Source organism: Zophobas morio, unplaced genomic scaffold, assembly GCF_036711695.1.
Source record: "Zophobas morio isolate AGI-343-1 ecotype UQ-CSIRO unplaced genomic scaffold, CSIRO_AGI_Zmor_V1 ptg000031l, whole genome shotgun sequence".
Classification (NCBI taxonomy): Eukaryota; Metazoa; Arthropoda; class Insecta; order Coleoptera; family Tenebrionidae; genus Zophobas; species Zophobas morio.
The window spans coordinates 5646588-5658597 of NW_026972136.1; the positions used below are offsets into that span (position 1 = coordinate 5646588).

The 12010-nt window shown below is 28.1% G+C and overlaps 1 protein-coding gene across 1 annotated transcript; it reads left to right on the forward strand.

Annotated features, from left to right (window-relative positions):
• The first annotated feature begins 8620 nt into the window (after positions 1–8620).
• LOC135139627 (odorant receptor 46a-like) lies at positions 8621–9979 on the forward strand. Its single transcript, XM_064069926.1, has 5 exons — positions 8621–9351; positions 9412–9511; positions 9561–9665; positions 9715–9870; positions 9923–9979. Exons 1-5 carry the CDS (start codon positions 8621–8623, stop codon positions 9977–9979), a joined length of 1149 nt encoding a protein of 382 aa, XP_063925996.1.
• The last annotated feature ends 2031 nt before the right edge of the window (positions 9980–12010 follow it).

Below are 12010 nucleotides of genomic sequence, written 5' to 3' on the forward strand. Positions count from 1 at the left end.
AATCGAAACATCAAAAAATTGCAAAATCGAAAAATAGACAAAAAGGAAGAGAAAATTTGAAAAACAAAAAACTAAAAATTGCGATGACGAAGAATCCAGAAACTATTAAATCCGGGAACCGAAAAATCCGCAAACGGAAATGTCGAAAAATTATAAAATCTCAAAATCGAGAAGCCGAAAAACCCACAAATCGAGAACCCGAAATTGAAAAATTGAAACATCAAAAGATCGAAAAATCAAAAAATTGGGAAGTCATATAGCCCAAAATCGAAAAATTCAAAAGTGAAAAATTTAAACTTAAAAAAAAGATAAATCGAAAAATTGAAGGATCGAAACACGGAAATCTCGATAAATCGAGAAACCGAAAAACTGAAAACTTGAAAAGCCGAGAAACTGGAAAATCGAAAAATTTTAAATCCGAAAATAAAAAAAATCAAAATTTTAAAAATCGAAAAATCAAAAAACCTAAACATCAAAATCCGAAGTGAAAAAAATCTAAAGATCGAGCAGTCGAACATCAAATAAATTGACTGATCCGTTAATTTTTTTTGAGTACAGGGTAAATCAAAAGTATAGACTTATCATATATATTTTAAATAGGATTTATTCTGCAAAATTTGGAGCTGGCATCATCAATCAAATATTGATTAAAAATTTTCAGTTTTGCATATTCAAAATTAAATTGCACAATCTTGTTTAATAATTTTGATTTGACAGACAGACGGACAGACGCACAGCCGGACAGACGGACAGACGCACAGACGGACAGTCGGACAAAGAGACGCACAGACAGACGGACAAACAGACAGACGTAAAAGGAAGACCTATTTTTTCCTACTATATGGGTCACGAAAAGTCGAAAAAACGTAAAAGTAGAGAGTCGGCCGGTGGACTCAATTACGCTCGGGAAGTAAAAAAGAGAAATTGAACATTCAAAAGAAGTAAAGGCTTAATGGAAACCTCCGATCAAGATAAGAAAAAGAAAGAATGAAAAAATGGATAAGTCGGAAAAAATGTTGATGAAATTGGTAATGAATGTAAGAGAAATAAAACAAAGCCAAAAAGATATTAAGAGGAAATTAGGACATTGAGGAATGAAAACGGGCAAAATTGAACTAGAAAATATACAAAACAGACGCAAGATTTTGGTAAAAAAATAAACTAAAAAAAAAGGAAAAAAGCTATATAGGTTGACCAAAAAATGAAAGACTATGAAGAACTAAAAAAAATGGTAAAAAAATCCCTTCTACCAAACTTTTGGAAATATTAAATTTGAAGATTTAACTTAGTAAGTCTAATTTGTTTTAATTAACTGCATGTCTAATAGACTGTTAAATAATTAGTTATTAATATTTTAATAATAATAATTTGCTAGAATACGATCTACAACGTCATTTTTTATTGATGACAGAAGTCATTTTTGACCATTTTTTGGAATTTTAGGCTGTCAATTAAATTCACATTTGAACATATGAGTAGTTAAATCTTCAATTTTGAAGATTAATATTATAAAAAATTTAGTTCACAGATATCGACACAAAAAATAATAAAGGAAGTCAAAATTAGGTACCAAAAAATTATCATAGATAGAAAGAAATAGGCATGGGAAAAAAAAGATATCTATTGGAAAGTGAATGACGAAAGAACACAAATTGACCCAAGAAACAGAGACATACGCCCGATGAAAATAAAGGGCGGGTGGGTGGGGTTAATACTTGCTAAGATAAGACCGATTTAGCTAAATATTTTGTTTGCTAATGGTTTGTCATTGTTGATCTACAATTTAAAAACCATTCTGAGTTTCTGATATATAACTTTTCACTACAGGATGGATATAAGAATGTAGAATTAATTCGAAAATTTTAGAAAAATTAATCGATCTGCAATTTTCAACTTTAGATACAGTATTAAATATATTAATAGGAGTGGCTTAACAATTTGGAATTTGCAATCCCTAATTATGAAGCTTGAGATCTGATCAAAACCTGATATCATACCTGGTTTCAGTCTTTGGCAAAATCAGTCTTATCTTAGCAAGTACTAGCCCCGCCCACCCGCCCTTTACTTTTTCAGAGAGTAGGTGATTTGCCAAAATCAGTCTTATCTTAGCAAGTACTAAAATTAAAATTTGCAAAGTATTTTTTTTCTCAATTTTATGGTAAAATAAAAATTCATGTAAATAGAAACAATTTTATTTTCATTATTATTTTGCTTTCTATTAATTATTTCATGTTAATGAAGCTTTATTTATAAACTAAATTCCATTAACATAGGTTCATAAATAAAAAAGTTATTCGAGCTGTCCCCTTTTACCCAACTCACCCTGTACATGTTTTTACTTGCCTGGAAAAATAAATATACAGGGCGAGTCTCTAGGAGCGCAGTTCTCGAAATCTCGTTAATTATTATTAAAGATAAAAAAAAAGTCGTGGACTATATTGTTTTAGTCTGGACCTACAGTCTGTTTAGCTTTTAGTACATAGATTTTTTTTTATAGAACATCGTATATATTTTCAAATAATCTCATTAATCTCTTCCGAGCTTTTATGTCTTCAATGTAACGTTATCACATTATTCCATTTTTATAAATTTTTCAGTTTTTGGATGTTTCAATTTATAAATTTTGTTATTTTTCGATTTGTAATTTCAGGAGTTTTCAGTTTTAAATTTTTCAGTTTTTCTTTTTTCAATTCTTCAATTTCCCGGTTTGCAATTTTTTGTTTCGGTTTTTTATTTTCTTTGTTCTTACAATTTTTCTATTTTTCAATATTCCAATTTTATATTTTTTTTTTTCAATTTTTCATTTCACAAAACGAAAATTTGTAATTTTTCAAAAAAGCTGAAGATGATTTATTGTATTGCACGGGTGAGGAAAGTGCTGTCGAAATAACCTTCGACCAATTTTTTTCTATAAATAATCATTAAAATTCTTAAATTTTTGAATGTTTCAATTTTTAGATTTTGCAATTTTCCGATTTGCAATTTCGGGGGTTTTAATTTTTAATTTTTCAATTTTTTGATTTCTCGATTTATCGAGATTTGGATGTTTCCATGGTTTGATTGTTCAGTTTTTCGATTTTTCAATTTTTCGATATATTTCGATTAGTCGATTAATTAATTTTTCGATTTTGGCCTATTTGACATCTCAAATTTTTGATTTCTCGATTTCTCCATGTATCAGTTTTAGAATTCTTCGATTTTTCGATTTGCTGATTTTTAAATTTTAGATTTTTAAATTTTTCATTTTTTCGATTTCTGCTGTTTTGATCGCGATTTTTCAACTTTTGTATATTTTAATTTTTCAATATTTTAAATTTTAGATTTTTCGATTTCTCGATTTTTCAGTTCTTTGATATTTCTAGTTTTCAATTTTTCGATTTTTTTAAATTTTACATTTTTTAATTTTTTAATTTTTCGATTTTACGATTTTTTAATATTTCGATTTCTTGACATCTTGGTTTTCCGAGTTTTAAAATTTTTCGACTTTTCGATTCATAGATTCCTCGATTTTCCAATTTCTGGTTTTTTCAATTTCTCGATATTTTAATTCTTGGATTTTTTGATATTTCGATTGCTTGATCTTTCGATTTTTCTATGTTTAAATTTTTTTTGATTTTTATTATAAATAAATACATTTTTATATGTTAAAATTCTTCGATTTGCAATTTCACGAATTTTCAATTTTCAATTTTTTAATTTTTCGCTCTTGCAATGTTTCCTTTCTTCAGTTTTTCGATGTTTCCATTTTTCAATGTTTCGATTTTGTAATTTCTTGTTTTTTCAGTTTCAATTTTTTCAAGTTTTCGATTGGCAATTTTTCAATTTTTCATAATTTGTTTCTTCAATTTTACAATATCTCTTCGAGTTTCCATTTTTAAATTTTCAGTTTTTGGATGTTTCAATTTTTAAATTTTGTTATTTTTCGATTTGCAATTTCACGAGTTTTCAGTTTTAAATGTTTCAATTTTTCAATTTTTCAATGTTCCGATTCGCAATTTTTTGTTTCGGTTTTATATTTTCTTTGTTCTTGCAATTTTTCTATTTTTCAATGTTCCAATTTTGTAATTTTTTATTTTTTCAATTTTTCATTTCACAAAACCAAATTTTGTATTTTTTTAAAAAAGCTGAAGATGATTTATTGTATTGCAGGGGTGAGGAAAGTCCTGTCTAAATAACCTTCGACCAATTTTTTCTATAACCATTAAAATTCTTAAATTTTTGGATGTTTCAATTTTTAGATTTTGCAATTTTTCGACTTGCAATTTCACGGTTTTTTGATGTCTCGATTTATCGAAATTTCGATGTTTCAATGTTTGATTGCTCAGTTTCTCGATTTTTCAATTTTTCGATATTTCGAATAGGCGGTTTTTTAAATTTTAAATGTTTCAATTTTTCGATTTTGGCCCATTTCGACTTCTCAAATTTTCGATTTCTCGATTTCTTGATCTATCAGTTATTGAATGTTTCTATTTTTCAATTGTCCGACTTTTCAATGTTTCAATTTTGTAAATTTTGGAGTTTCAATTTCCCGATTTTTCGCTATTTCATTTTCTCAATGTTTTAAATTTTAGATTTTTCGATTTCTCGATTTAGTGATTTCTCGATTTTTCGATTTTTCACTTCCATATTTTTATGTTTCAATTTTTCGATTTTTTTTTTAATTTTTTTACTTTTCGATTTCTCGATTTCTCAATATTTTTATTTTTCAGGATTTGAATTTTTCGATGTTTCGATTTCTCGGTTTTTCGATTTTTTACTTTTCGGTTTTTCCATTATTGAATGTTTCTATTTTTCAATTGTTCGATTTTTCAATTGTCCGATTTTTCAATTGTCCGATTTTTCAATTTTTCAATGTTGTAAATTTTGGAGTTTCAATTTCTCGGTTTTTCGTTATTTCATTTTCTCAATGTTTTAAATTTTAGATTTTTCGATTTTTCGATTTAGTGATTTCTCGATTTCCCGATTTTTCAATTTTGCGATTTCTGGATTTTTCGATTTTTCACTTCCATATTTTTATGTTTCAATTTTTCGATTTTTTAATTTTAATTTTTTTAATTTTTCAATTTTTAACTTTTCGATTTTTCGATTTTAGCCTATTTCAGTTTCTCAATTTTAGAATTTCTTCCATATTTCTATTTTTCAGCTTCTCGATTTTTACTTTTTCTTATGATTTTTCGATTTCTCAGTGTGTTTCATTTTTGAATTTTTCGATTTCTCGGTTTTTCGATTTTTACTTTTCAGCTTTTCGACTTTTTAATTGTTCAATTTTCGATGTATCGATTTTTCAATTATCCGATATTTTGAGTTTTAAATTTTGGTGTTTTAATTCTCAATTTTTCAATTTTTCGATTTTTAAATTTTAGATTTTTGAAATTTTCACTATTTTAAATTTCAGATTTTTTTATTTCTCCATTTTACGGTTCTTCCATATTTTATTTTTAAATTTTTAGATTTTTTAAATTTTACATTTTTCGATTTATTCACATCTTGGCTTTCCGAGTTTTAAAATTTTCGACTTTTCGATTTATAGATTCCTCGATTTTCCAATTTCTGGTTTTTTCAATTTCTCGATATTTTAATTCTTCGATTTTTTGATATTTCGATTGCTTGATCTTTCGATTTTTCGCCTTTTCGGATTTCGACTTTTCAATTTTCCAAAATTTCGTCTGTGTCGATTTTTCTTAGACAAATAATAATCTCCAAACTGTGAAATTCTTGACAAATTTTATCTGTATTATATTCCGATTGTATAGATGGTAAAACACTAACCAAAATGTGTCTAATTATCCCCACCAACAATGTGATAGCATCCCCTCAAAATTTGTACATTAAACATTATTTAAATTTTGTAAAATTTATATACTCCTACACTTGTGGTTTATAAATCCGTATTAAGTTTTAATCACGATTACTTTACAAAAATATTTATACAATATTAGCGTGAGTTCGAATCCATCCTCGTTATATCATTGCCATTTTTTTTTGTAAATCATTTCAGGAAAATTAGAATAATCTAGCAATGTCGCGCCGGAGTTCCAAAAACAAACGCTCTTATAAAGACTAATAAGAGCTCAATCAGGATATCAAAAAAAGTGCATAGCTATGTAATTTGAAAAAACTAAGTTGCTGTTACATCTTAAAAACAGAACAGTCTGTATAGTTGAAAATAATTTTGTTATATGGTCTTTAAAAAACCGCACAATTTTGTTATTTAACTTTTTTTCTACTTCAAGCAAAAAAAATATTTCGAAATCTTGAACAAGGAAGTTCAATAAATAATTATGGACGACAATAAAATTCAAAACCATGAACGCTTAAATAAAAATATAAGTAGTGACACAAATGTCAGTCATGTCAAGACTAGGGAAATGAATTTGATATAAATGAATAAACTCTGATGATGAAACTGGCCACTTCCGAAACATTGCGCTAAAAAACGTATTTTCATCCAAAAAAAACTGAAATTTTGTTGAAATAAATTTAAAAAAATACCTACTATGAAAGAAAAAACACCACGAACGAAAAACAACAAAAAATTAAAAATTGAAGAAGAAAGCCATAATTGAGCAAAAAGGAACAGAGAAAATGGATGTGGGCAAGAAAATAAATAAAACACATAAGAAGAAAAAGAATAGTAATATATTACAAAACAAAGAGCGAATAAACTAAACACATTAAATGTAAAAAGGAGCGAAAGAAATAGGATAGGACTAATAATAACACCAGACAAACTAAAGGACATAACTAACGAAGAATATATATAAAAGAATGGACAATGAAATTAACTTATGGAGAAAACGAAAATGCAATAAAAAATAAAAATAATAATAAGGTGAATTTTAAACGGCAGAGAAAAATATTAAGGAAGAAAACAAGAAGAAACGAAGAACAATAATGAAGAAAAGTTATTGAATCTGTGTTGAAAATTATTTAGTAATTACTAATAAGTAACACGAAATTCAAACACAAAAACCCTACAAGTAGACGAAAGAAATAAAAGTAATTTAATAAAAATAGATAAGACGAACTTAAAGAAAGAAAAAATAGAAAAAGAAGTCATACTTACAATGAAACAGATGACAAATAATAAACTTAAAGAGACAAAATATAGAGAAAAATATAAAAAAATTATAAATATAAAATCAAAGAAAACAGAAGCACTTCGAAAGAAGAAAAATGGAACGTATAAGAAAATCTAAAAAATATGAACGCAATGATAAATTACAAGTAAAGACTAATCGTATTTTGCGCATTTAAAATAGGATTTATTCAGGAAAATTTTGAAGTGATAAATTTTTTAGGGGGGAAGAGCAATGTTCATAATTAAACCAATAAAATAAATTGAAGCATCCGTTAATTATTTTGAGTCACTACTCTACTTACTGTTCAAAAAAAAAGTCAAAAATGACATTTTTTTCGGAATTTTAGATTGTCAATTAAATTCACATTTGAACATATCAGAATTACGAAGTTGATTCTTCAATTTCGAAGTTTAATATTTTCAAAAATTTAGTTCAGGAATTTTTATTAACCATTTTTTTGACATCTTAACGTACCATCGAATTTAGCCATTATTTTTTGATCACCGTCTATATAAAAAATGAATTAAAAAAGAAAAATTAGATATACAACAACAAATAAGACTAGTAGCGACACAAGAAAAGAATAAGGGAAGAAGTCAGAATTAAGTACCAAAAAATTGTCATTGATGGAAAGGAAAAGAAGAGTAGAACAAAAATAGAGAGAAATAGAGGAAACTACTCTGTTCAGATGTAGATCAAAGAAATGATTAATTATAACACAAGACAAACTAAAGGGCATAATCAACGAAGAATATAAAAACGAAAGAACGGACAAAAGAAGATGCAACAAAAAAATAAAAATGAGTTTTGAGGAACTGCAAAAACAAAAAATTCGGTAAAGGAAAAGATGAATAATACAGACATAGAAAAATATTTAGGAGAAAAATTATTAAACACAAAGACTCACACAAGTATATATAAGAGAGAAATAACTAGTAAAATATAATATAAACTTAAATAAAAAATAAAAGAAAGTTCTGTCTAAATACCTTCATATATTTATGGAAACATTTTCACAAATCTCACTAAAATATTTTTTTAAGTTTCGCAATACTGCCACTCTTAACTTTGCTATTAAAATTGAAACATGTAACCAAAAAATAGTCACCGATTAATCACAAAAAAATACGTAAAATTCATTAACACCAACCCCCTACGTACTGTAAAACAAATTTTTAATCTAAATATATCTCAGAAAAAATTCGTTCGAAGTTGATTCAATAATATATAATTGTAGCTAAGTTAATTAGATACCCTAAACAATTCCCATAACTAATTAATCCCCATCACAGCAGTATTTTTCTTGTAAAAACATTAACGAAAAACAGGATAATAAGCACTTTCGTCTTCATCTGCCACAATTCCCACGATTTTGGGTAGTTATTACAACAATCAATGATGGAGAAATTTAATTACAACTCTTCCAAATTCTAATTATAATAGTAGTTTCTAATCGAATTACAACCGTGATAAATTATTAAACACCCCCAACTATATAGTCAACGCCGGCTTAAACAAACAGTCAATGTACCACCAGCATGGACAAAAAATTCGACTGGAAGAAACCCATCAAAGCTAACATATTCAAACTACGAATTTTAGGTCTGTGGCCCGACGGAGACGACACCTACAAAGTCAACCTATACACAGTATGGGCCACAATTTGCCTCCTCGTTTTCAATCTCGGACCCAACATATTCCAAACAGCCAACATATATTTCATCTCGGACGATTTAGAAGCTGTCATTTCAAACATATTTGTGATGTTGTCGGAGTTCCTGTCAATCATTAAAGCCTACTACGTCGTACAGAACATGAGGATTCTCAAAGGACTGATGGTGACTCTCAACAGTGATTTGTTTCAACCGAGAAACGCCAAACAAGTCAAAATGGTCCAACCGAGTATAAAATTTTGGAAAACCAACTACATTTTGTACTGGAGTGTGACCCTAGGGGCTGTTTTTTTCTTATCGTTTTATCCCATTTTGGATAAGTCTGGTAAAGAACATCAGCTGCCCTTCATGGCTTGGTACCCTTTCGATACTACAGTGTCTCCAGCTTTTGAGATTACTTATTTGTATCAGATTTTTGGGGTTACTTGCAGTGCAGCCACTGCTTTGTGTGTGGATTGTTTGATTGCGGCTTTACATGTGTGTATTGGGGCACAGTTTGACATTTTGTCGGATAATGTGCAACATTTACACGATGATTCCGGTGATTTCGATCGAAAATTAATAGAGTGTGTGAAGCATCACAAAGAGATAGTAAGGTAATAAAGATTTGATAAAAATAAAAATAATTTTTATTGTTTTGTACTATTTTGTTGTAGATTTGCTGAAAATACTAACACGTTTTCGAATTGGATAATCCTGCAGCAGTTCTTTATTAGTGCGGTTTCTATTGGCATGACCATGTTTCAGTTGACGATGGTAAAATTTTTGACTTTTTTTGTATTTTTTTATATATTCCCCATTTTAGGTTACTCCCTTAAGTAGTGAATTTTTTTCACAAATATCCTTCTTGTCGTCAATAACGACCGAAATTTTCATGTTCTGCTGGTACGGGAATGAAGTGACGATTAAAGTAAAACTTTTCTGTGCAATGGTGATATAAATTAATTTTTTTCTTGCAGAGCAGCAAAGTTCCCTACGCTTTGTTTCAATCACAGTGGATTGATGCACCCTTAGTTGCACAAAAGAATATGCAATTTTTTGTTGCCAGATGTCAAAAACCGGTACAAATGTCCGCTTTGAAGTTGTTCTATCTTTCTCTGGATACTTTTGTGTCTGTAAGTTTGTAAAATTTAACTAAGTTTGTAATTGTGAAGTTCTTGATTACAGATACTTCGAGCTTCTTGGTCATACTTTGCTCTTTTGAATCAAGTTAATCAACGATAAAAGAATATATGGTAAAAATTATTTGAAAAATAAATATATGGATTAATAAAATTGCAAATACTTCGTTTTTTCTCTCATTGGTGTCTTGTTGAGTGGACAAAAATGAATTTTCTTGCCTAAGGTACAAACTAAATTGATACACTTTGGTGACATATCCATATCCATCAATTTAATATGACAAACTATAGAAAAAAAAATGTGTGTTCTCTTCCGAAATACACCTCCTTCTCCACCGCGAAATAATTGCACTCAACAAGACCGGCGGAAACAGTTCATCAAGTATATAAGAAAAATAAATTGTTATGTAAAATGAAGTAAATAAAATGGCCTATTTGTAACTTTACGCACATGAAATATTAACAAAAAATAAAATTTATTCAATTAATTAATTATACGTCTTTCTATTTTTTTTTAATATAATATATATACAGTGGAGGGTTCTCACTCCTTGGAGACTTATTATTTCTTAACCCGGCGCATCCACCAAATATATATTCAAGCAAGTGTTCAATATTTGTGTTAAAAAAATGGGAAGAACTTTCCACTACCTTTAAGTACAGTCAAGCACTTCTCCACCTGAACTACATTCACCTTATACTGGTACATATACCAGTAAATACTAGAGCAAAAAATCAAGGCTAATTCATAGATAATTCATAGGAATATGTTATTTTATAGAACTTAAATACTATTTACTACAAGAAAAATTGAAGTGACGTCATCAATTTGTTTGTGGAGATCATTGCACAAATTGTGATTAATGGTTTACCACCTACGCGATATTTCTAAAGTATACATAAAATTTAACAACAATCGGTGTAGTAGTTTTGGAGATAATTTGTATAAAGAATCTCGACACAGGCAGACGACTGGCATATGAAAACGGGAGATCTACTTTTTCACACTCTAAGGAGTATGAAACGTCGAAATGACGAAAAAAGGCTCCAAAGACAAACAAAAAAGCAGTAAAAAAGTGACCAGAGAAAGTGATGTTCCGATTTTATAATTTGAATCTTTCGTTTCAGTTTTTTATTTTCTTTGTGTATTTAAATTTTTAGTTTTTCGATGTTTTGATTTTTAATTTTTCTTTTTTCAGTGTGAGATTTTTCAATTTTTTGGTTTTTCAACTTTTAGATTTTTTAATTTTTCGTTTTTTCAATTTTAGATTTGTCAGTTTCTGGATTTTTCATTTCTTTAATTTTTATATATTTTTTTTACCACAATCAGTAAGCAAGTAGGTACTATCCCCGCCCACCCACCCTCTATTTTCTCAAAGGGTATGGCGTTTGCCAAAATCAGTCTTATCTGACCAACTATTAGCCCCGCCCACCCGCCCCTATTTTCTCATAGGATATGTCATTTGCCAAAATAAGACTTATCTTAGCAAGTACTACAGGTTTCAGTTAAAATAATTACATTTTGTTCACAAACTAATTTTTGAGATCTGTGAGATTTTTTGTTAATTTTTTTAGACTGTTTCAGCCTTTCTGATGCAAAATATTTTCAACTTTTTTCAACTGTCAGAATTTAGCATTTTTGTGACGTTTATGTTTAAATTTTTAGAGTGTTATTTCTGCTTTTCTGGTCCAAAATATTTTCAACTTTCTCCAAATTATGCCGAAATTTTCAAAAGTTTTGTGACGGAATTTCAGTTGAAACATTTAGAATTAAAAATTCAGACGTTTTTGTGATTTGTTTGGATTGTACAATATGTACTAATAATAATTACAATTTTTCAATTTTTCAATTTAGCGATTTTGGAATTCATCCATTTTTCAATTATTGGATTTTAAAACTTGTTCATTTATTCAAGTTAATTTTTCAATTTCTCGACATTTCATTTTTCAAATTTTTGATGTTTCAATGTTGTTTTTCAACATTACGACTTTGAAGATTCCATAATTTTCCGATTTTACAATTTTTTGATGTTCCAATTTTTCGATTCGGTTTTTTTTGTTCTTTCTAATTTTTTGATTCATTAATTTTTAACTTTCTCCATTTTTAGTTTTTCAGTGTTACAATTTTTCGTTT